The sequence below is a fragment of the Onychomys torridus genome, chromosome 18, assembly GCF_903995425.1.
Source record: "Onychomys torridus chromosome 18, mOncTor1.1, whole genome shotgun sequence".
NCBI lineage: Eukaryota > Metazoa > Chordata > Mammalia > Rodentia > Cricetidae > Onychomys > Onychomys torridus.
In genome coordinates, this window is record NC_050460.1 from 13,275,900 (window position 1) to 13,302,652 (window position 26,753).

At 38.6% G+C, this 26,753-nt stretch overlaps 1 protein-coding gene across 1 annotated transcript in view; it reads right to left on the reverse strand.

Moving 5' to 3' along the window:
- Positions 1 to 25,572, reverse strand: part of Rhag (Rh associated glycoprotein) — a 31,625-nt gene extending 6,053 nt beyond the window's left edge. The window contains exons 1-6 of the mRNA XM_036166987.1: positions 25,428 to 25,572; positions 10,310 to 10,493; positions 9,954 to 10,104; positions 7,382 to 7,529; positions 7,004 to 7,170; positions 639 to 776 (exon numbers count right to left, since the gene is read on the reverse strand). Of these exons, the coding sequence (XP_036022880.1) occupies positions 639 to 776; positions 7,004 to 7,170; positions 7,382 to 7,529; positions 9,954 to 10,104; positions 10,310 to 10,493; positions 25,428 to 25,572 (933 nt within the window). The remainder of the gene's footprint in view (positions 1 to 638; positions 777 to 7,003; positions 7,171 to 7,381; positions 7,530 to 9,953; positions 10,105 to 10,309; positions 10,494 to 25,427) is intronic.
- Between the last annotated feature and the right edge of the window lie 1,181 nt (positions 25,573 to 26,753).

Genomic DNA, 26,753 nt, shown 5'->3' on the forward strand with positions numbered 1-26,753 from the left:
CACTTTAAATACATTGGTGATAAAACAGTCTTTAGTGGCTGGATTGGGAGGAAGTGACTTCACCTTCTTACCTTTATTTATTCTAATAAAATCTCAGATGCTTCATTAGAATACAAAGTCCATAAACAAACAAACAACAAAAATAAAATATTCAGCTGGTGGCGCACGTCTTAATCCCAGCACTTGGGAAGCACAGCCAGGAGGATCTCTATGAGTTTGAGACCAGCCTGGTCTACAAAGTGAGTTCCAGGAAAGGTGCAAAACTACACAGAGAAACCCCGTCTCGGGGGAAAAAAAAAAAAAAATATATATATATATATATATATGTGTGTGTGTGTGTGTGTGTGTGTATACATATATATATATAAAATTTTATATATATATATAAATTTGTTTTTCCCTCGGGAACTTCTCTAAAGGAATTAGCATAACCCATGCTAAATTACTAATAATGAGTACCAGATTCTCCCCTGCCACACAGACATCCAGAAGAGGAGAGTGGGTGCATGGCTGCAATGTGAGTAGTATTTCTAAAAGGAAGACAAATGGCCTCCAATGAAAGGTATATAGGGAAGGAAACGCCACTGATCCCACACGAGAAGACAGTGATACAGATGTACTACATCTACCATACATACACTAAGGAACTTGTATCCAAGCACGGAGATGATTCCTGCAACGCTTCCAATGGTCATAGCAGCGTAGGGGGGGATTTTCATGTCTGCACATGTGCCCACAGCGACACCTCCTGCCAGAGTAGCGTTCTGAATGTGAACCTGAATGGAGGCGGAACCATGAGTGAGGAGTGGGAAATGAGGCAATGTCAAAAAGTCAGGAGGGAGGCAGAGTCCAGTGGACCTGCATTAGCCATTGGTTGAAAGACATGCTTGTACACACACACACACACACACACACACACACACACACACGCACACCCTTTCCCCTTTCTTTTTCTTTTTCTTTTTTTCTGAGACACAATCTGGCCAGAAATGTCAGAAGCTGGAGAAAGAGAACTAATTTCAGCTTGCTGGAATTCTCAGAAGCCACAATCTGTCTGGTCCACCCAAAGAGTAGTAGGCTATCTGTCATTTTAAAAAGTAAACCTGTTGAGTATGATCTTTTAAAAAAATGTATTTGCAGTTTTCTCTTATGACACAAATTGTAAAGAGCTGAAACATATGGTCTCAACCTTGCTTTAAATATGCACTATAGGGGTTTCAGAGATGGCTTAATATTTCAGGGCACTGGCTGTTCTACCAGAGGACTCTGGTTCAATTCCCATAACCCACACAGTGGGTAATAAGTGTCTGTAACTCCAGTTACAGGAGATTCAGTGTCCTCCTCTGGTCTCCATGGACACTGCATGCATGTAGCACACAGATATGCTTTCAGGCAAGATATCCATAAACAAAATAAAAACACATAAATCATATATACATAAATACAGTACAGCATTCATTTCCTCCCTGCATTGGAATCTGAGTTTTTATTTTTATTTTCCCTGTGTGACCATTTATTTAGCTCCCAGGCAAAAAACTTAAGGCAAGTTGGGTTGAACTTAAAAAAAAAAAAAAAAAAGATGTTATGTTACTTTTTGGGTACATAGAAATTGCAAAAATTACTTCAGAGAATTTCTAGATATTCCTTGTCTGTATCGCTCCTGTGTCAGCATCTTGCACAAACAGTAAAATAAAATGATCATTATTTCAATACTACTAAGGATCTCTGTAGCTGGAGACCTTCTCTCCAACTCCCGCCAAGCCCTGTTAGTTTGACAGCCCACTTATAAAATAAACACACAGACACTTATATTATTTAAACTGCTTGGCCATTAGCTCAGGCCTACCATTGTCTAGCTCTTACTCTTATATTCAGCCCATTTCTTAGTCTATACTTTGCCACGTGGCTTGTGCCTTATCGGCACCTTACATCTTCCTTGTCCTGGCAGCCCCTGGCAGTGTCCCCTCCTGCCTTCCTGTTCTCCCAATTCTCCTCTCTCTTAGTCCCTCCTATACTTCCTGCCTGGCTACTGACCAATCAGTGTTTTATTTATCAATCATCCACAGCACTTCCCCTTTTTCTTTTTTCCATCTTCCATTTTTCAGATACCATTGTATTCCTTCTCAGGTCTTTAATGAGATTGAAGACAAGCAGTTATAGTTATAACTTAGTATATATATAATATCTTAGATGGAACATATTAAGTATTAGATTCAGGTTCTTTAGGATAGGATACCTTTTGGAATGTTCTTTGTAACATGCCATTTACCCACGCTCTAGACTTCTCTGGATTTTAGTATGTGTTTCTTGCTTGATATTGTTCACATTGATTGTAGTTCCGTCTTACCTAGGTCATTATCCCTCATTACTTCTGGACAATATTTGAAAACCATCCCTGTGTATATAGTCTTGTATTAGGTTAGAACCTTCTTATTTAGACAAAAGGGGGAGAAGTAGTGGTTAGCCATTCCAGCTTTGACCTGGAAGTTCCAACCCCCATTGAGGCTTCTGTAATGGTCACGCCTACAAGGCAGGGCTGAGAGAGGACATTGAAGACCTGAGTTCCAGATGCTGGAGTTCTCTTGGTTCCAGGACCCTGGATGCTGGAGGTAGACTGAGCAGAGTTCTCCAGAGAACACTGCTGGACTGCGACATACCTTCCCCAGACCCTGCAACCTAACTACCCATTCATTTGTAAGTTATGTCACTAAATAAACCTCCCTTTTAACTACACGGAGTGGCCTTATTAATTTTACCAATAGATCTCATTTGGATTTTTTTAATAAATAATTTTTTCTTTATTATTATGTGTTTTAAATTTTATACATCAGCCATGGGTTCCCCTGTCCTCCCCCCTCCCGCCCCCACCCCCACCTTCCCCCCAGCCCCTCCCCTCCATTCCCATGTTCTCCAGGATCAAGGCACCCCTGGGGATTCATTTAAACCTGGTAGATTCAGTACAGGCAGGTCCTGTCACCTCCTTCCAGACTGAGCAAAGTGTCCCTGTGTAAGCCCAAGGTTTCAAACAGCCAGCTCATGCACTAAGGACAGATCCTGGTCCCACAGACTGGATGCCTCCCAAACAGATCAAGCTATTCAATGGTCTCACTTATTCAGAGGGCCTGATCCAGCTGGGGGCTCACAGCCTTTGGTTCATAATTCATGTGCTTCCATTCGTTTGGCTATTTGTCCCTGTGCTTTTTGCCATCTTGGATTCAACAATTCACGCTCTTGCAGACCTTCCTTTTTCTCGACAGTTGGACACCTGGAGCTCCACCTGGGGCCTGGCTGAGGATCTCTGCATCCACTTCTGCTGTGGATATTGCTCTGTGTAAATAAAGTTCTGATTGGCCAGTGGCCAGGCAGGAAGTATAGGCGGGACAAGAGAGAAGAGAATTCTGGGAAGTAGAAGGCTGGGGAGACACCACCAGCCGCTGCCATGAGAAGCAACATGTAAAGGCATTGGTAAGCCGCAAGCCATGTGGGAAAATATAGACTAACAGAAATGGGTTAATTTAAGATAGGAGAAGTAGATAACAAAAAGCCTGCCACGGCCATACAGTTTGTAAGTTTCTATGTGCTTTCTTGGTTGGGTCTGAGTGACTGTGGGACTGGCGGGTGAGAGAGATTTGTCCTGACTGGGCCAGGCAGGAAAACTCTAACTACAAGTGGCGCCCAACGTGGGGCAAGAGTTTCCACCTAAAACCTGAAAAAAAAGATTCTAAAACAGAGCTAAAAACAGCTTCCTAATTGTCTCTCTCAAGTTAGCGGCAGCCTGCCGGTTTGAGCTACTGTGGCGGGTTCCTGGCGTGTGCGTCTGACCTGCAGTGCGGCGGGAATGAGGAATCTACAAGTGGCACTTTACTCTGCTGCGTGGTAGATTTAGCCTTTGCTAGTTTAAAAAAAGAAAAAAAGTTTCTGGGCTATGCACTGCTTTGATAGAACTGCTTCTGATAGTTGATGGTACACATGGCTCCAGACTCTGAGCTGTCGGTAAACTGTACCACCGCCATGTTGAAAAGCTGAGGTGGGCGGAGCCAGCAGCCACAGCAACATTTCAGTCTTACAAAGATGGACATTACACAGAGAATCTGGTTTGTCTTGTCTTTGGGATTTTTAACTACAGAAAAAGATTTGATTGTAAAAGCTGTTGAGTTAAATAAATATGTAAATTTTAAAGGTACCTTGACTTCAAAATTTGGATATAAGGATATGTTGCTTTGGAAAGGAGTCTCTGCTTTTGTTTCCACAGAAAACCAGAGGCTATGGATTTGTTCCAGATTAAGATACATCAGGTTTGATCAGCCAAGACCACCTGAAAGGTCTCCAATGACACAATGGCCCAGATGATCCGACATCCAAAATGGTTTCAAGGCAACTGGCTCAGAGGTTTACCCTCACAGACTACTCCATAATCCTAAAATTTTCTTTATGTCCCCATAAGATACAGTGCTCCCCTCCAACAAAAAATAGTAAGAAAAACTACGCCCACATTCCCGAAATTATCAAGCTGGCTTTGGAGATGGAATTGGCTCACTCCTTCTCTAAACCCAAACATATTGCTAAAATAAAAGGTTAAGAGATTCTTATGTCCCAAATCATAAGAGCCCTCTAGTGTGGGACAAAAAAAACCCAACATTTTTATTTAAATCAGGTTGATTATAAATGCGATCTCTTTCTAAAGAAGAAAAGGGGATAGGATAAAGTTATAATAGAAAAAAAGGGTAGATTAATAAACTTACTTCTAAAGAGCAACAACTTGTTTAAAATGTTTTACATTGGTATAGATTTTAGTCTATTGATACAAACTTAAAGTTAATTTTGTTATACTGTGTGTATATTTCTAATCGTGTTTAAGGTATTATGTTTGTATAGCTCATTTTAAATTGTAATGGATAATTAAAAATAGATTAATAATTAGTCATCTATGATAATCATACTCGTAGCTATGTTAGTTAAGTCTTCTAGATATACATAGACATATTTCAGATAGATAGGTAATCTTCAAATACTTCAAAGACCTACGGAATATGGCATTTAAAATACTTTTAAAATTTAGACTTTCTGGACAGTGAGACATATCTGCTCCTGGCAGCACCGATTTACTTCAAAAAGGAGGATGGGCATTGAAGACACTTCATATCTTATCTTCACCTTGGCAAAAATAGCCATTTGGACAACAAACTGTTCTTGCCTGGACTGCTTGATCGACTGGACATGCAGGACCCATAGAAAGGTGACCACTAAACTTTGCTTGAAAAAAAATGGTCCTTCAGGTTCCTGCTTCACAGAGGAAACTGCCCGACATTCTACAGGACACAGAGAGAAGTGATCGAGAGACTCTAGCCCTGTGGGCTGAAGACAAATGCCCCAACTTTACAAAGGAACATTAGGTGACTGTCCGGGCTGCCAGCTGTCTCTGTCTACTCTTGGAAGACTCCTGAATAATGCTTACATCCTTCTCCCGGTTCTCAGGTAATATTATATCCTTCTGAGGTCTTTGATATGGTTAAAGACTAGATAGTTATAATTTCCTCAGTTATGATACAAGATAAGTTAGATATAAAACCTTAGACTCACAAATATAAGATAGATAGGATATCTTCTTTAATACTGTAACTATAATTCTTGCTTGATAATTGTTTTGTTATGTAATTGTACTATGTAAAAGTTAAAACCTTCCTTAAAAAAAAAAGAAAAGGGGAAGTGCTGTGGATATCGCTCTGTGTAAATAAAGTTCTGATTGGCCAGTGGCCAGGCAGGAAGTATAGGCGGAACAAGAGAGAAGAGAATTCTGGGAAGTAGAAGGCTGGGGAGACACCACCAGCTGCCGCCATGAGAAGCAACATGTAAAGACATTGGTAAGCCGCAAGCCATGTGGGAAAGTATAGACTAACAGAAATGGGTTAATTTAAGATAGGAGAAGTAGATAACAAAAAGCCTGCCACAGCCATACAGTTTGTAAGCAGTTTGTAAGTTTCTATGTGCTTTCTTGGTTGGGTCTGAGCGACTATGGGACTGGCGGGTGAGAGAGATTTGTCCTGACTGGGCCAGGCAGGAAAACTCTAACTACACACTTCCATCAGTTATTGGATGAGAGTTCCAAGACGACTGTTAGGGTGTTTGGCCATCTGATCACCAGACTAGGTCAGATCAGGCTTTCTCTGGACCATTGCCAGCAGTCTACAGAGGATGTATCATTGTGGATTTCTGGGGACCTCTCGAGCACTCTGCCTATTCCTGTTCTCATGTGGTCTTCATTTATCATGGTCTGTTATTCCTCATTCTCCCTTTCTGTTCTTGATCCTGCTGGGATCTCCTGCTCCCCTAAGCTTTCTTTCCCTCAAATCTTGCCCTTCATTACTCAAATTGTCATTTTCCTTTTCTAGAGTTATATTTGGGATTATTGTTTATGTTTTTAAAATCTTTCTTAAAAAACATACATGTCCACAGTGAAATATAATCAAAGCTACCTCTTGCTTTCCTCCTCCAACTCCCCTGTATTCCCCTAACATACACCCTCCCTACTTCACAATTTTTCCATCCCCACAAAGTCCAGTTGGTGCTGCTCAAACATGGGAGGGTGTGGGGCCATCCTCCAGAGGAATGAACTCTATCAGTGACTACACAGCATAGTTATCACCTGTGAACACTTGCAGTTGCAAAATAGAACCAACACCCACCATCCTATTCTTTGACAAGTCAAGTATTGAGGGAAAATTTCTATGGAGTTAAGAGCAGTTAGTTTTAGTATGAAAGAAAAAAAAAGCCTTTTATGTCTGAGTTTTACATGGCTGCATACCCGACAAACTGCAAATTCCTTGTCTTCAATTTAGCAGAGTAGATAGTAAGTGAATTAATGAAAATTATTTTCAAAACATTCTTTGAAGTCTGTTGTTTTGTAGTTTGTCCTAGGATCCCAGCTCAAAAGCATAATGACTTTATTATCCAAGCAACTGTTGATAACTAATGAAGCTTCCATTGGTTTAATATTGACACTTACCATATCCAGCCTCCCTCGGCGTTCAACAAGGCTGGACAAGGCATAGGCTACGATCACACAGGCAGCAAGGGACAAGTATGTGTTGATAATGGCCCTATACTGGTTTTCTCCAGGTTCAGCAATGGCTGAATTAAAGCTGGGCCAAAATATCCAAAGGAAAAGTGTTCCTGTAAATCATAAATGGTATTAGTTATTATAGAGAAGATCATGTTAGAGGGTACTTTGCTCTGGAATTTGATGTCTGTGTTTTTAGCCTTCATCATCATCAGCCAGGAGAACAGGGAATACTGACCCACCATAAAACAAAGTGATCACCAAAACAGGCCTTCTGAGCATCTTTGGGTACAGATAAGCATCAGGTAAGTTCATTCTACTCACCAATCATGGCAAACAAGTCAGAGTGATACACAGACTCTTCATTTTTATGTTCCCTTCGGAGGCCAGGGCGATATAAGACACCTGCTACAGCTAAGCCAAAGTATGCTCCAAAAGCATGGATTGTCATTGATGCCCCAGTGTCAGAGGCCTGCAGGGACAAAATGAAATTTGCATAAATGGAGGTGAAAATGAGTCTCCTTACAGAAAGCAGAAAGACAATGAAATAATTGCTTGGGGGAGATGTTAAAGAAAAGTTAAAATGAGGTAGTAAAATAAGAAAAAAAATATGGCAAGCTCTTGAGACATGCAAAGGTGAAGTACTTCTTGGGATGTGATGCTAAAAAATTACTGAACATCCATGAACTTTAGATTTTATAAAACTGGGATAAATTATCCACTTAATAGAATTGTGTTGGTGCTTAGGTTAGACCATATTCCTAAAGAGCCAGGAATTTACTGGGCATGCAGTATGTGCTAGGCTATTTCAGGTTTAAGAGAAATTCAGTGAACTATGAGGTATTGCACCTGATACAAAATAAAAATGATCCATATTTATTTGGCTTTGTAGCTAAAATTCATTTAACTATAACTCAGACTTGAACCTTAAAAAGGCCAGTCCTGCCCACATGGTTCTACTTTCTGTTAGGTACTACGTGAAGACCAGCTGAATTCCAATACTGACTTGAGAGGCATTTTGTTCCCTTTTTAGGATCTGATATGAATTTAATCAAGTACTCTCTATTTTGTGCTTCTAGAGAGAAAATTCAGGATGCTAAGCCAGGAGCAAATTCTTATGTAAACTAAGGTAGAAAAACGTCACAAATTTATTTAAGAATTTCAAAGTGGTGCAAGTAGAAGAATCTCCTGGTTTGCTCCATATTTGACTAGACAAAAATCCAGTGCCCTTAAAGAGCAGCTTCATCCATTTGAGTTCAGTCTTCACTGTAGCACATAAATGTCTTCAACTTTCAGCTTTGCTGAACACTTCCATACAGAAACCTTTCTTCTCTTTACCATATGTCTCCAGGAGAGAGATAGGGGACCATTAATTATATTTGGACTTTACAAACACTATGTAAGTCTGTGTCCCTCCATAAATGCTCACATATTTGTAGTAAAAGAACCCTTCTCATTTCCTTCTCAGAACCTATCAAATTAGTTTTCACTTCAGCAACACATTGAGCATGCAGGGCCTCTTTCTGTTAATTTCATCTTCTTACCTTGGTAGCTACACCAGTGTCTGGCCAACTATGCTCATCAATTGTAACTCAAGCTCCTCCTGGAGCTGTCCCCTACCAACGAGCCTCTGTTCTTGAACTTCCTTTGGCATTCAGTGCATGTCCCTTCCTTAGTGATCTGTAAAACTCTAACAAACTAGTGTTGCTATCACTTCCTCAGAGAATTCTTTCCTTGATTTTCAGTCTATACTCAATAGCTTTCTCAGAACCCCCATTTCCCACTATGTATTTTCCATGTCTTTGAGTAAGTGGGCATGTTGCAGTTTAGATATGCAATGTCTCCCAAAGGCTCATGTGTGGGGAAGCTTGGTCCCCAGTGAAGTGGTGTTCAGGGTTGTGGCTTTGGGAAGTAATATGAAGGAGATTTGGTATCTTCAATGGATGTATTGACTGAAGGGTCTATAACTGAGTAGGCAATTTGGACTTGGTGAAAACTGTAGGAAGCATGTCATTAGGAGAATGATTTTGTCCCCAGCCTCTTCCTCCTTGCTTCCTGCCCACCAGGAAGTGAGCAGCTTCACTCTAGTGCACACCACCAATGTGAGGATCTGCCCACCTACGGGCCCAGAAAACAAAACAAACAAACAAACATAAACAGAGCTAATGGTCTACTGATTCTGAGCATATGAACCAAAGTGTTTCTTTCTCCCCTTAAGTTTCTCAGACAATTTATCACAAACATAGAATTAGCATAGAATGGATATATAATTATTTGGCTTTTGTCTAGCTTACTATACTTTAAGCATTGTAAAGATAGAAATCTTAACTAATTTTTTTCTCGTAAATCACTAATACTTAGTTAAAATATTAGCTCTTGAATCAACACAAGTATAAATAGATGAAAATGTACATCAGTATAGTCAGAAATAATCTATTATCTTTGAGGGAATCAGTAACATTTTCATAGAGAAGACAAAAATTGAACCTATAGAAGGCTTTATATGGCACTATTTATATAGTCATTTAAATATAAGTGGGAATTATTTACTGATATGCAACACAGTGTAGTAAAATGGGTGACAGAGTTAGGAAAATGTGGCTTAAATCCAGACTCAGACTCGGGTGAATCTTTTAGCATCTGTGATCATTTGACTGTGGATTAATAGTAGTAATAATAACACCTACCTTCTATGGCTTTGTAAAGATGAAATAAAATAATGTGTAAGTTGCCCCACTCCATTTTACAATAAGAACCCCAGAAAGAGTGGTTATTTTTTTTTTTTACTACTGCATCTGGTGGCACTCCTGTAGACATTTACCCTTATTTGGAGTGGGCTCCCATAGCACATGGTAGCTAGCACTGATAGTCAGAGCACAGTAACTCTCACCCTTACCTTAAATTCTTCAGTAACCAGATATTCATTGCCAGCAAAGACAGCAATTTCTAGAATTGTCATGACCAACATTTGGATGGGGCTTGTCTTTCCCAGGACAGCGCCAAAAGAAATCAGAACTGTGGCTGTACTGAAGTCTGCATTTATCATACTGAGGGCGAAAGGAGGAATAAAGTGAATGAAGAGTGAATTCACATTGAAACGGTGCAGTGTATTGTAGCTTTGAATGGGCATTAATCCCACAACATCATGAGATTTTTGCCTTTGGATTTAATTGTCTCATGATTTAGGAGTTAAGATTTCAACGTATGAACTGGAAGGCAAGGGCACAAGCAGTCACATTCAAAGATACTCACGTTTTGATTCCAATGTGAAAACTTTTTCCTTTGTTGTGAAGGATTCCCTGTACAAAAGTACCCCACTGAAGGCCCAGAGCAGCAAGAAAAAGATTGAAACCAACACCACTGAAGCCATATTTCTTCAGGAAGGTCATGAGAAAACCAAACCCAACAAATATCATGACATGCACATCTTGGAATACTGAAAAAGAGAAGGGGGTGGGGAGAAAAAGCTTTGAATAAAAAATCCCAAAGGGTTCTGTTATAGTAGAAAATGTTCTCACCTTTGCATAAACTGCAAAAGGAGATCACTGTCTCTGTTGGTATAGAAAGCAGGCTGAGCAAACCATGGAGAGTAAGCCAGTTGGTAGCCATCTCCCAATGGCCTTGGCTTCAGTTCCTGCCTTCAGGTTTCTGCCTTGAGTTCCTGCCATGACTTCCCTCAGTGATGACCTGTGAGATGAAATAAACCCTTTCCTGCAATTTCTTGACTCAAGGGGTTAGGGTGTCTTCATCCTCTGTTTCCATGAACTTGAAGTAATGACTCCACATATAATAGACAACGTAGTAAAAGTCTGATGAAAAAAATATATTTGAATGAACTAGTCTCCATTTTTCAAATTTATATAATGGTATATACATTTTTGGCAATTTCAGCCAAACAAGAAAATAACTTTGTAGCATTTTTAAGTCCCCTCAAAGCACTGATTCAACATGCAGGCTTTTTCCTCTTGTGGAACAAATACTTGACTTGTCTGGAGTTCAGGGCTTAGCCCTCCCAGTTCTATTGTGTGGCTGCATGATGTTGCACAGGTTATGTAATGTCTGGGAATTCCAGTGTTACATCTGCTAGGTTGAAAGACCCTACTTTACAGGCTTATTTCCAGTGTGATGACTTGTTTTTAGAAGACTCATATAGTTCAAATGAATCATAATCAAATATAATACAGCCAACATCCAGATTTTGTCCTCAAGAAACTTATAGGTGGAAAATATAACATTTGAATGAACCATATAAAATCAATTTTAAGCAATGAAATTAATATTGCTATAGGATTTTTTGTAGACCTTTTGTTCAATATTGCTCTTTGTTTGGGTATTTTTTTGTCACCCTGGTTTGCTTGTATATTATCATTTCTGATTTTGTGTTTTTGTGCGTTTTTTTGTTTCTTGTGGGGTTTTTTTGGTTTATTTATTGTTTGCCTGTTAGTTTGTTTTCTAAAGAGAGAAAAAGAAAGGGAATGGGGTTGCATGAGAGAGGAGTTGGGGAGAACCTGGAGGAGTTGGGAGAAAGGAGTCTGACCAGAATCTATTGTATGATTTTTTTAAAGTAAAAGAAGAAATGACATTGATAATGTTAGGAGTATTGGCAATTTCTTACCATTCAATTTTATATATACAAAATAAATCAATTAGATAAAATCAAAAACATGCAAAAGCAGAAAGAGAAAGTGAAATATTTAAGTGATGGATGGGCATGAAACATTTCAGCCAAGATTCAAACAGAAATAGGCACACAGAGAATATGTGTCTAGAAATCATGTCTCAGAGAAAGCTCATATTAGAGACTAATTAACTTACAAAAATGATAGAGTCAATATTTGAATTCAGGCCTGAGTTTTCCCATTGCTCCATTGTTTGAGCAAGGTAGGAGTGTCAAGACACCCAAAGCAGAACACTGGCTTTTTAGGAGTGCAGAGATTCCTCACTGGATGTGTCTTCTTTCCTCCATTCTACAATCAAACTCAGAGGCTGAGAGTGGGAGACCCTGGTCTCCATGCATGCTTGCCTACTCTGTTGAGGTTGCTAAGTGCTGTCAGATTCACCATTTAGAAAGGCTTTTATCTCCCATTTCGCCTGGTTCCTTTGACAGAAGCCTCACATTCTGCATTCACTCTGGAAAATGCTCTTATCTTGTTGGAAGACACAGCCCTTTCCAGGGCAGTGTTCCCTGAAGACTTATTCAGGAGGACATTCTTTCTTCTTGGGAGGGAGCAGACTACCTGATGTTGTATGAGCCCTATTTTAGAGCCTGCTGTGGGATTAACGAGGGCCCTTTACTTCCCAAATTTGTCTCCTGTTGTTACTGATCTTTTCTGTACTGTCCTCACTCTGTACTTTTCTTAGGAGCCCCAGAACCTGGATAATTACTGCTAGACAGCTGTCAATGAGTATCAGTCTGTGAAACATTTGAAATATAAGTGACCGTGTGTATGCATTTTTAAAAGTTATCTTACCACCAGTTAACTCTTCTATGTTTATATTTGATCATAGACTCCATTGGAGTGCAATTAGAAAAACAAAATAAAACCAACCAACCAACCAAACAAACAAACAAACAAACAAACAAACAAAAACTTGCATGACTCTTCCTAACCATGACTTTGCCAGATCTTTTCTGGAACTATGTTACCTCCTCTTTTAAGGAGGGTTTGCATTAGATATTGCCCAAATGGTCTTCTAGTCCTGCACTTTATTTATTATATTTTGGTTTGTGATTAGGGGCACAAAGCTCAGTTAGATTACTTGTTTGGAATTGTAATGCTAGAATGAACCAATCCAGGTTTATTTATTTAAATGGTTCGTCGGTAATTGCAATGTGAATACAACATATCTAAGCCACATCAGAACTCCCTTCTTTATGTTTTTCTTCTTCTTTCTCCCTTTCAAATAATGCATTGAGTCCCACTGTTGTAGGGCATTGCCCGCTGGACCATGGACAACCCACTATGGGTCACAAATAAGAAGAAAACTGACTTTTCCTCTCCTATGTACCATCAACTGTAGGTAGCTCCTCAGCTGGAGGTGGGGGGGCCATGGGTCCCTTCCCTTTTATGCTGTAGTGTTGACTGGATTAATTTTATGTAGGTCTGTGCAGGAAGCCTTAGTCACTGTGAGTTCAAAACTGCAAATGTCATGTCCTGAAGACATTGTTTTGAAGCAATCTTCTCTCCCTTCAGGCTCTTACAATCTTTCAATCCTTCTTAGGTGATGTTCCCCCTTTGGGAAGAAGGCATGCTATACAGATGTCCTATTTGGATACTTTACTGGTGTTTTAACTCAGTGTTCAATGTTTTTCAACATCTTTTATGTTTTTTTTTTTTTTTTTTTGCCTTAGAGTTCTTTTGTTTCCTTCTGTAATCTACTAGCTTTAAAGTGTTCAGGAACCAACTCATTAAAAATATTTTATTTAAATTTTTAGTGTCTCCCGTTGGTAAGAATTATCCTGCAGGCTCTATTTTCATTCCCTTCTATGGTAAACTAGACATTTTATGTGTGGCAAAGGATTTCACATTTGGCCTCCAATTTGTGTTATTACTAGTTCCTGCCACAAGAGGGCAAAAGCACCTCGTCTGATACTGAAATCGCTAAGGCACTAATGGGGTCCACAGTACTTGTTTGATAGGTCCAGATCAAAGCAGGTTAGGTGGTTAGGATTGCATTTAAGAGCTTGCGAATGGAAACTTAGTTTTATGCAGCAAGGCTCTGCCTTTAAAACAATAAAGTGAGCACTCTGTGGCGAAGGATGGGGGTGGGATTTATTCAAGGATTTGCAGGTTGGGGAGATTATTTTTCAACAAGTTCTAAGAGTTTCCTAGCTGTTTCTCAATCAATAGCTCTCTGCATAGGTCTGATTTTGTGCTGAAAGAGCACTGGTCAGTATTTGGCGACATATTTGGTTGTAACGATCTAATAGAGTGCAGTGAGGTACAGTGAGGCAGAGACTGGGACCGCTGCCAATCATGCTACGTGCACAGATCTCACCACAAAGTTTTCTAGCTCAAAATTCTAGCTTACGCCACTGTTGAGAAACCCTCATTTGAGTTAAATCAGATAAAAGGTAGTGGTGTTGTAAAAGTTCCTTTTTGTTTAAAGCGGAAGTGCGCTGTCTTATAGAACCCAGGATTACCAGCCCAGAGATGGCCATATCCAAAATGGGCTGGCTGGGCCCTCCCCCATCAATCCCTAATTATAAAAATGCCTTACAGCTGGATCTTATGGAAGCATTTTCTCAGTTGAAGGTCTTTCCTCTAGTTTGTGTGTCAAGTTGACATAAGATTAGTCAGCACAGATGCTAATATCTCATGTTACATTTGAATTTCTTACTAGCTAAGTGCCCTTGCACATTCAGTAAATTTTCCTAAGCCCAGGTTTCCTAATATGTAAAATGGAAGTAATTTCACTTTATAAAACTCTGCATGGGTCTGGATCTGGCTTTTGCTTATCTCCTGATGTCTCCAGTACTTGAGACATATTGCATGTTAAGTACTGAATGAGCAAGTTAAACTTGTGAGTGCATAGGACAATAAGCTTTTACTCTTTAACTTTTAACACTGATCTGTATTAAGAAGATACTACTCCAGGGTCATCCTTAAAGGAGGTTAGAATATTCAAATATTTTCAAACAATTAAGTCTGTTTCTTTGTCCTGATAGATGTACTGTTGGAGATTTAATGAGTTAATTCCAGTAGCTACACTTCCCCCACATTGCTTCTGTGACTTTAAGCTGACAGTGATTTTTCATGGGTATCTCCAGCAACTGTTTCAAGCTCTGTTACATTGTTCAGAATAAAGGGAAATAAGACATTTCATCATATTTCCATGGAGTAAACGTCTTATCCCATGGAGAACGTATTTTTATCCCTTAGAAGTTGGTTGACCCCAGGCTGGAGAAGACAGCACAGTTGTCAATGTGCATTCTCTACGACCACAGAGATTTGAGCTTGCTTCCCCAGAACCCACATCAAAACCGGAATGGAGCAGAATGTGCTGATAAACTCAGCTCTGGAATGGAGGAGACAGCAGACTCTTGGGGGCTCACTGGATAGCCAGCCTCATCAATGATTCAGGGAGAGACCTTCTCACTGAACACAAGGTGGAAAGAGACAGGGGCAGGAGACAGACAATGGCAATGTTTGCCTGCAACCCTTCCTTCAAGAGGACGAGGACCGCTGCTGGTGGAAACCAATGTTTTGTTAATGACTTTGTTGGAGACAGTAGGCTTATGTTGATAGATGAATCCTGCATTCTAAATTGAAAGTTCGTACTGGGTATGTACTGTGGTGGTTTGATCATAGGCTTTAAAGACAAAAGCAAAACAAAACAAAAACCTAGTGTTTGATCCCAATTAACCTTCCTTCCACCAAACATCTGACTTTGGGAAAACTGCTCAATAACTTTAATTCCAATGTTATTAAAGGCGTTTGTAACATGTGTACTAAGGGTCATTTTGAAGATGAGTGAGTTAAGTGCTAAATTTGCCTTATACCTTGGCCAAATTCAACTTTGTTCTGGTATTACTATTTGAAATTTACTTATTTTTATTTTATGTCTGTGAGTGTTTGCCATCATGTGTGTCTGTATACCACACGCAGGCCTAGAGTCTGTGGAAGCAAGAGAGGGCATGAGATACCCTAGAACTGAAGTTGAAGAAAATTCTACACTGTTCACAGGTAGTTGCTGGGAATCAAACTCGGGCCCTTTGCATGAACAAGTGCTTTTTGAAGTTCTATTGTGTGGACTTTACAGGTCGTTGTTATGACTTAAGCTTTTTTCTAAGGAAGATGGGACACCATAAGTGGTTCTGAGCAGAAGGAAGAAATGCTCTGGCTTTTACTTCAGTGGGATTACTCAGGCTTCTGTAAATAGATCTGAGGATTGGAAGGCAGCAAAAAAGAGGGAGGCCAGTTCAAAGGTTCTTTCTACCAGATGCAGAAAGTGATGGCATCTTTGACCAGAACCGAGAGAGATTCAAAGAACTCCTAGGTGGGAACCAGTTGGTGACTACTCCACTCTTACCATGACAAATGCTGGAGCATTAAGTCTACTACAGACCATTCATCTGCCACAGTGCCCTTGCTACATCACTCTTCTATTGCATTAAATGCAGTTCTCTTGCCCCTCATATTTCCTTGGCCATCCCATCTATTAAATGCATTAATACCACTAAGGAAACAAATTCTTCATTATCCTTTTTCATTTTTTCTCATCTATTCATAATTCCTAATCTTGAGTTTTTTTTAAATTTAATTTTAAAAATAAGGTTCCAAATGAAACTGTGTTGACATACTAATTGTGTCTTGTATCTTTTAATACTTTAATATTTTTTCACTTAACATTTGTGACTTTCTTCATAAATTAAACTTTGTCATTTGTATTTAAAAAAGAAAATGTGCTTTTAACCACTGAACAATCTATCTAGCCTCTACTTATTACTATACATTGGAATTTTGGAAGTCTATACATTGCTTCAAACAAAGGGTTTGGCTTTGTGGTTGGCACCAAAACCTGCCAGAATACAGCCATCCTATTTGTCACCATCATCTCCACCTCCATCCTCCCAACCACAGTCATCGCCATCACTACCACCATCATGACTATCACTCATTACTAACACCACCAGCAACAGCAGGCACAGCAGCCTACCTGTCATTACTAGTAATTTAGCAGCATTCTATTTATTTTGTTAACTTGGCTCTATTTTACCTCCATGTTCCCTTTGTAGTAGGATATCTTACAAACCCTGATAGTCTAACAATTTAAAAATGGAACTTGTTCTAGCTAAACCTATGCCACCCAAACCAAACAAGATGAGTTAAAGTCCTCATTTTCCTTAATTTATATGCATTTTTTTTTCTTCTCAGAATGTCCTCTTTGTCCTACACCAAGCACGTCTTTTCCTGGAAATATTCTAAATACCACTCAAGAATTAATCCTTTTCTCAGTGCAAAGGTGCATAGCTATTACTTTTTACTGTATCTGTTTTGTTTATATTATTTATTTTTTTCTGCTTTGTATGTTCACTTATCATTTTTCAAATAGACAGAGCCCATCCAACTATATACTCCTTCAGGAAATGTAAGACAAGTCTGATTATTAAAACAATGGAGTGAAATCTCAAACAGATACAGAACACCAGGTACATGACATAAAAAAAGGAGCAAAAATTTCTTCTCTGGGGGCAGGGCAAAGTGGACCAAGAGAAAGAAGGAGAACAAAGAGGAGACCATTTCTATCCCTGGCCTCAATACCCCACTACACACATGTGACTATGTACTCCATCTGTGTGTATATGTGCATACATCCAACAAACATGATTCTCAAAGTACATTATATACTTGTATGAAAATGTTCTTCTGTTGTGGGAATATACTGAAAATACTTCTTCCCTTCATAATTTGAATTTGCAACCAAGTTAATAATGTGCTTTGGGACCATTTAAAATATTTACTTAATCTGCTTTCCTAGTGTGTACTCAGCCTATTTAAATTTAATTTGCCTTTAAGGAAACATTTTGGGTCTGTGCACTCAGGAGGTAGAGGCGGGTGGGTCTCTGTGAGTTTAAGGCCAGCTTAGGCTACAAATAAATAAATAAATAAATAAATAAAAAAGGCTGCCTTGGTTCTGGGGGAGCCAGAGCTGTTACACAGAGAAACCCTATCTCAAAACAAATGAACACCCAACAAACAAACAAAACAAAACCCTAAAAACAAACAAACAAACAAACAAGAACATTGTATTCAATTTTCCCTGTAATCAGCTTTAACAACCTAAGTTAAATGCATAGCTTTAATTTAAAAATATATTTTTCCATGCTGCTGACCTGAAATGATATATCTGTGAGTGCTACAATAATCATTTGCTGAAAGTTCCAACAATTTGAAAGCAACTTTAAAGAAAACAAATGTCCCACAAATATTGGAGACAACATGTGGATATGGGTGATAATATCTGTCTGAAGTTTTGAGTACTATTCTGGGTCAGTTGGGGTCAGTAAGGCAACTTACGTTGTTGTGGTGGTTTCAATGAAAATGGCCCTGTAGGCTCTTCTATTTGAATGTTTGGTTCCTAGTTGGTGGACTGTTGGGAGAGATAGGAGGTGTGGCCTTATTGGAGGAGGTGTGTTGCTGCTGGTAGGCTTTAAGATTCAAAAGCCCAGGCTCTCTCTGTCATTCTCTGTCTTTGTCTCTTCTCTCTCTCCCTCTTTCTCTCTACTGCCTTTGGATCAGGATGCAGCTCCCAGCTATTTCTCCAGCACCATATTTGCCTGCTTGCAGCCATTCTCCTTGCCATGATGATAATGAACTAAACCTCTGAAACTTTAATCAAGGCCCCAATTAAATGTTTTCTTTTTATAAAAATTGTCTTGATCATGGTGTTTCTTCACAGCAATAGAACACTAAGACATTTGTAAAACCCTGTTAAAGATTTCTGTAAAAAGAAAAAGAAAAAAAAAAGAAAAAGAAAAAAAAAGTCCCATTCCCTTCCCATATCATGCTTTCTGCAGACAGACTTCATACAGACAGACAACAGACAGGTTTTGATTCATAGACAACAGAAAGACAAAGGACACAGTGAGAGAAGTAGAGAATTCAAATTTGGGTTTGCTCTTGGTCTAAAGTTTTCCAAGACTTTCGACCAAACTATAACCAAATAAAAGTGCGCGCGCACACACAGACACACAGACACACAGACACACAGACACGCGCACTCACACACACACACACACACACACACACACACACACACACAGAAGTACGTGGAGTCTGTTATACATTGGTCAATTACTCCTGAACATGAGGCCTACCCCCAGTAGTTAATATACTCAGTGCTACTCCATTGAAACAAACTGATTTTTCTTTTCCCAGCAGGTATAAATGATTGTTCAGTTGTTAACCTTTTACTAGTGATTAGGTTTTCATTAATTCATTCATTTAAAAGATATAACAAAATAAAATATAATAAGATAAAGCAAAAAACGATCATATCCAAGTTGGACAAGACAAACCAACAGAAGGAACAGAGCCCAAGAGAAGACACAAGAATCAGAGACCCACTCATCCACATGTTCAATGAACTACTCATCTTTTCTGAGTGAATAGCATTCTTAAAGAATTATTATCTTCCAACCACCTCCAGATATTACATTTCAAACATCTCAAATATTTAAAAAATATGGTAAAATGAATATATACATACATACATACATACATACATACATACATATGTATATAATTAACCTGAATTTATGTTAGTAATATTCTCTAGATTTGCTTTTTGCTAATTCTACAAGTAGGGATACATGTCCTTATTCTCAAAATCTTAAGCATTAGTTTTTGTGTCTCTCTATTGGTGTCTCTTTAGATCATTTAAATTTTGAGCAATAATCCCACACGCCTTTAATTGGTGGTTTTATTTAGCTGTTCATGTAGCATACCCAAAAACTTGGACACATTTTGGTATAAACTGTAATTGAAACCATACTAAGTATTTTATCAGTGATATTATGCAGGTGTACATTACACATTGGATCCACTGTAAGACAGCATTTGTAATGGTGAGTTAGATCACATGGTTAAGCAGATACTGCCAGATCTTTTTATTATATGTGCTCCTTTGTCTTGTAAGTAGCAGGAGATCTTGACAATGATTCCTGAAACTATGTGAATAGAGTACTCTCCATCAACTTTCAAAATTCACTCCTGGCTTTGGTGGCATACACTAGCACAGTGGTAATGCCCAAATTGTGGTTTTCTGTATATCACTCCTTAATACCATTTAAAGTTGCATTTTCGTTTATCTAATATTCTCTCTCTGTTACTCTCCATCTCTGTCTCTGTCTGTCTGTCTGTATATCTATCAATGATGTATCCCATTGTGTGTGTGTGTGTGTGTGTGTGTGTGTGTGTGTGTGTGAATTTTGAACTTCTGATCAGTTTTCTTTTTCCACCCTGGCATGCCAATCAGTTGTCAGGCTTTATGGCAGGCACCTGCCTGATAGAACATCTCTCTTGCCCCATGTCACTTTTTTTATATTTAGGTGGTATTCTCCCTTAAGTCAGTGTTCTGTCTTCTTCACTGTCTTCCTGTTATAGAAAATTCCAGTTTGTTTAATGCAATCCTCTTCCAGTTCCTACTCCATCTTACTACTTCTGCCATCCTATTCAGTCTTAATTGGAACAAGTTGGTGCCCAGTGAAGAAGCTTTTAGGTTTCTTTAACATGTTCCCATTTCTCTTTGTGCACTTGCTTACCTTGTGCTATTATTGCTTTAATTTTAAACGAACAGTTTCATGAATGAAGCTGGAGGGGGTAAATTATTCTGCAATTAAGGTGTGAGGTCTAGTTGTGCCTACTGCTTCCAGCCCTTGCGTGAGGATGGAACTGTTCAGTTTAAAGGTGGGACTCAAGTTTGGCAATCCGGCACCATATTCTCCGGTCCTGTGTGGCCGACTGTGTACTCTCACAACAGTTCCAGTAAAAGACATCAATGAGTAGTTCTCTGGGATAGTTAATACTGGATGAAAGAGGTGTTCGTAGCTTGGGTTCTGCTGGTGGCAAAGGAAGGGAACCCTCTCGGAATAAATATAGGAACAAATTACAACATGTTTATTTTAAACATAAATCACAGTTTTATATATCTTTTGCTAATCTGGAGAGTCAGAATAATTTTGAATGCCGGGTAAATCCTTTGGTACTTGATGCCTTCAGCGTTTCCCAAGGGTGATCCACAGACATCCAAGTGCCTGGGAGACACACTCTGAGAGTCTGAGAAGGTAAAGCTCTTCTTGCGACAATTTAAGATGCCATTTTCCCACATATGCTGCTCCCTTCTCTCCCTCGTGGGCTTGAATGCGGAGCTGGACCCAGGCAGAACAGCCTTGGACTGTACCTGGGACTTCAGGACCCTGCGATAGATCTCTCGTGCTGTAGTGAGTCTTCCTCCATAATAAATTCCTTGGTCCTTTGAGCAGACTCCTTGGATTTCTTGTAATAAACTTCATAAACTAATGACCCCCTCATACATGTGATTTTAATATTTTATGTGAATCGGTCTGATGACATGTAAGTATTTGTAACACATCCCTGAAATGTGATGGCAGAAGACACAAAGTGCTTTTGTGATTGTTTTGATGTGAGCTGAGTTAGCTTCTAATGAAAGAGAAGCTAATAGTTATCTGAAAAGAAACTGTCCTGTGATTTATAACTCTTCCTCAAGTACTTAGCAGGTATTTTGTTTGTTTGTTTGTTTTGTTTTGTTTTCTGAGACAGGGTTTCTCTGTGTAGTTTTAGTGCCTGTCTTGGATCTTGCTCTGTAGACCAGGCGGGCCTCAAACTCACAGAGATCAGCCTGGATCTGTCTCCTGAGTGCTGGGATTAAAGGCATGTGCCATTGTTATATTTGTGTAAGTGAAATGGTAGCTACCATTTCATTGAATCAGATTGTTTTGTTGTTGCTTTGACATAAAACCTTTTAAGTTCCTTGAAAAACTAGAATTCTAAGTAAAAATTTGGGAATTTGTATCTGTTACTTTTAACTTACTGATTGCCCATGACTGCTCAGGGCCTGTAAAATTGTTGGTGATACTACTAATAAGCAAATGTTGGAAGGCCCTGCTGATCAGAGGTTGCAGTCTATCATGGCCTGGCAGCTTTCTCCAAGCTCTGCAACAAGTATAATTCCCTCCCCAAAGCAAAGGTTTCCTGTTCTCTGCCCAGCCTTATGTAGAGGATGTCTCTAGGACCAGGATGCCTGACTTATCACAAGAGTGACCCTTGACACAGTTACCTGCAAACTCCCTTACCCTGATGGCAGACACGGTAATTAGGCAAGTGCTCTAGCCATTTTGATAGGACCCCACTGCCACATACAAAGCCTTGTGATAGCAGTGTGCCACTTAATGCAAATTAGAGTTTGTCCCCAGGCTCCCTAATCCTATGTTCCTTATACACTGGAATAAAGTTGAGCTGATGCACTGAAGTCTGTCTCCCAGAGGCCTGTGTCTATTCATGCTCATGGGCAGCATACAAAGCTTTCCATCCCCTTCTGCCTCTTTCCCATCTCAGAATGATGGCTGACAGGCTGAGAAGGAAAGAGGACCTCCGCCAGTAAATAAGTATATATTTTTTTATGTGCAGTGTGTCCACATTAGTATAATATATGGAGTCAATACATATTTCAAATGAATATTGCATTAAAATGCAGACTGTTCAAAATGACCCACAGATACTTAATCCACTAAAACTGAAAGTAAAAGATTTTAGTGTAGCAAAGCAGAAAAAGATCACCGATGTGCTTTAAATGTCAATTAGGCAATAAGGCCCTTGCACTTGCAGAGTCTCTAAATGAAGTATCCAACCCTCAAAGGCCCCAGCCTTTTAAATTCTAGCTTTCACTACACCGTTGCCAAGCTTGACTTACCAATTTATGTCCCTTGACAAAATGACCAACACTTCTTTATGTGTCTTAGAAGCCCAACATACAGAATATATAGTATTGCAAATTAGCATATCAGAAACATGACATTCAGATGTGTGACACACTTCTGTGGTGTGTTTAGGAAAATGTGCAAAATCAGAGGTTACATGATATCACACTCTACCCCACAAAAATCCTACTATGCACAAGTCCAAGGAGAAGAAAATACCCCCTCCTCGCTGTGCACTTTACTAACAATGCAAATTGCCAGCTTACCTCACATATTTGTGAGGAATTCAGAAGCTTGCAGCATGCTGACTGAGAGCTGTAGAGGAGCTTAGTAGGTCTTACGAAATTCTGCTTTCTCTGTCATAAATCCTAGCACTTGTTACAGTGCGTCATACCAGGAGAGCACCCACGTGTTTATTAATTTGACTTGAATATTGTTTCTTAACAATGGACACTGACAATTTGTTTTCTAATGAGTGACATTTAATGCACAAGCCCTGTAATGTCAGTTGTTTGAAATTTAGAGCAAACGTGTACCACAAATCATGCATTTTCTCAGACCATTCTATGAATTATTTTAATAAGGGTCATGTAGCTATTTGAATTTGTTAGAATCTTGACATGTGAATCGTCCAAAGAGAAAATAGATTTAAAATTGCATGTCAAACAGGGAATGTACAAACATTGTCCTCTAAGATAATTTATATAATTTTAGGTAGGCATTTTATTAGCATCTAAAATACACACACATACACAGACACACACAGACACAGACACACACACACACACACTCCCCTCTCCCACTGAGACAAATATTTCATGAAGATACAGACTGTACCCATTTTGTCTTCACATTTGCTACCTAGTTCCTAAAGCCTAGAATATTCTTTACAAAATCAGAATAATAATATTTCTTAATGTATTATAATACTAATGAATTTCCCTGTTCTCAACAAATAAGAAGAATGTTGTAATAGTTAATGAATGTTTTTAAAATATCATTTTTTGATATAACCAACATATATAAACACATATTGCATATGTATTAAGGTATATACATGTTACATGATAATGAAAATTAAGTCAATTAATATACCAGTTACCTCTACATAGTTGCAGTTATGTATATGTATGTGGTGAGATTTGAGATGTATGGGCTTAGAAAATTGCAAGTATAAGATGCAGTGTTAGCTCTCGTTGGCAGACAGTACCCTAAATGGCCAGAAATTAACCACCTGTTATTAAGTAAGGAAATAATTAATTTTCAGTTACTTCCTCCACCTTGCCTTTTACCTCATTTTGAACTGAAATTTTGCTTAGAATCTTTGTCACCAGGCTCACTGCTTCAGCTTGAATTGTGGAAATGATTGTATTCCTAAGATCTTGATATGATTTTATTTGAATAACATTAATCTTGGAGAGTATTTTTGGCACCTTGTGTTGTGTGTTGTCCTGCACCCCCTTGCTCCCATATGCAGTAGAGTGGTGTTTCACTGTAATGGGGTTGCAAATGATTCATCTTTGAGTATTTTTTTTTTTTTTTTTTGGTTTTTCGAGACAGGGTTTCTCTGTAGCTTTGGAGGCTGTCCTGGAACTTACTTTGTAGACCAGGCTGGCCTTGAACTCACAGAGATCCACCTGCCTCTGCCTTCCTAATGCTGGGATTACAGGCGTGGGCCACCAACGCCCGGCTGAATAAATTTTTATAGTATATTCTTGCTCCTTACCAGATTTATTCAGTGAATGAATGAATGAATGAATGAATGAAAAAATACTATGTATATTGGCACAATATTTGAAATAATCCTATCTGTTTTGTCTCTAAATTGAAAAATATAAAATTTGATCAAGAGCACTATCAAATATCTGTGAGTGTAAAGGCAACTGAGTTCAGCATGTTGCCTAGGATCCTAACTCTACTCTGAAATTTGAATTTTGTAGTTTGCTGAGTCATCCTTGGTCATAACTCATTAATGAGAAAGCTTCTACTGTATTTACTCCTGGAAAATACAGGCATGAAAGCATTATTTTAAGAAGTTTACACAGGTGTTATAAACAATAATAACAATTGCTATTTTAAATGATTTAAAAAAAATTGAAGTTGTTTGAGTGTCATTTAAAAATGTAGAAATAATGGTGCACTTTATCTCTCTTGGAAGGTGAGCTAATGACTGTGTCAGGGTCATGATAACCCCTCAGCAAATGGTGCTTACTGTATATTCACTATTTCCTCTAATGGTCCCCCTCAGCAAACGGTGCTTACTGTATATTCACTATTTCATAGTCCTTCTTTTCTGAACTAGAAGTGCAATTGTTCTTTTTCTTCAGTCTCTGCTCTCAGTGAAGGATTCTATTTTTAAATCAAATATTCACCATTTTCAACTAAAACACCAAAACAAACTGTCTTTTTTGTTAATCCTACAAAACCTAGAATACATTAATGAAAACTCCTGTAACCTCCTTCATCTGCCTAAATATCCCTTCTTATATCTAAGGACCCAAGGTGAATTCTGGCTTCCCTTTCTTCACTCCATTTTACCTTTATCTTTGTCTGACAGCATTTGTCTTTGGCTTTTTTTATTTGAGGGAAGGTGACCAACACCTTCATTTCTTACAGAATAAGTAAAGAAACCCAAACAAAAAGATGATTATTTAGTGTTAAGGATGTGACGAATTAAAAAAAAAGGACAGAATGTTAATTTTTAGCTCATTATTCTGACATTTGAACAAACACAGATTCTGTCCAAACACTTTTGTCATAAACAGAAGACAAGAATGTTCTAATGGAGACATATAATTCCCATGACAGTCAAAATACTAGACAATTCTAAGAGTACCTCAAAAATGTATAATGTTATAGTATTTAAATATTTACATTCTGAGACCCTGAGGAACCCAAAGGAGTATAAGAAGTACATTGTTTACTCACAGGGATACAACTGAAAAAATTCGTCCGTCTTTGTTGATGCTGTAGCATTGACCTGCTGGGTTGTCTCATATTCAACAAAAAATACAAATAAAACAATCATAAAAACTTCAAGAACTATGGCCCAGAGAGGGAATTTGTACCTCATGACTGTGGCAAAGCACATAGCTGTAGTGAAGGCTTCACAGACTGTGTTGGGTTGATAAGAGCAGAGGACTGCTCTGTGTGTGGAATTAGGTTGCACGTTCAGAGCTCAGAGCACTCCAGAGACAACACACACACACACACACACACACACACACACACACACACACACAAAGGGGCAAGACTAGTTAAAATTCTCCACCCACTGGAAACATATTAAGTTCTGTAATATAATTATTTTGAGTGTTGAGGAATGTATTACATAGATTGTGAGAGGCTACTGTTTCATACAATGTACAATGCAGGAAGTCAAGTGATATACTGTATATGTGTCTAGAACTGTATTTAACCTACTTTCATAGACAGTGCTTTGGTGCTTATTATGTGCTAAATACTCTCCTAGGATCCATAAAAGATATAAACTTAAAAAAAATATAGAATGGGCCTACCAATTTCCCAATTTCCTTTAAGAAGCTGGGAATTTACTTTGAGAATGCAGAAATATAAGCAAGCAATTGTATGAAAATAAATACAGAACAAAATAATAGTTACATGATATATTTAAAAATGACCAGAAGAGTTCAAAATTCTCATCCCATTCAGTGAGTGATAGACAAGAGTTGGAAATACTTAGTGTCTCAATTAGATTAATATGTATAGCATATAACAATTGTACATGCATTGAGTTACCATAATATACCCTATAAAGCATAAAATAAAATATTAAAAAATGTAAAGGCTACTGTTACATTTAATAATAAGTAATATGTCTATGGTTAGCAAAGTATTTGGAGAATATATATTCTATCAAAGCATAATTTTCTTCTAATATACTTTATCTTAAGATAAGATCATTGTCTTGTAAAACACAGATGGGACAGAATACATCTTAGAAAAACACAGCATATTTGGCATACAGGAATTTGCTAAGCAAACTTGTAAAATACTGGGATTGGGATGGAAGAATGGGGTGGCTAGGATTAAAACTGTCTTGTTGATTGGCTGTGTAATCAAGGGCCCTGCATCCAACATTGAGGATGTTGGGCGTTGTTTAGCATCTTGTTGACTACAAGAAATATATAGTGCAATAAGAACCAGGTTTGCTGGTTGTTAAGTTTTTGTTAATTTACCCCTTACACTGGGTTTTAGTTACTGTACTATTGATGTGAAGAGACATTATAACCA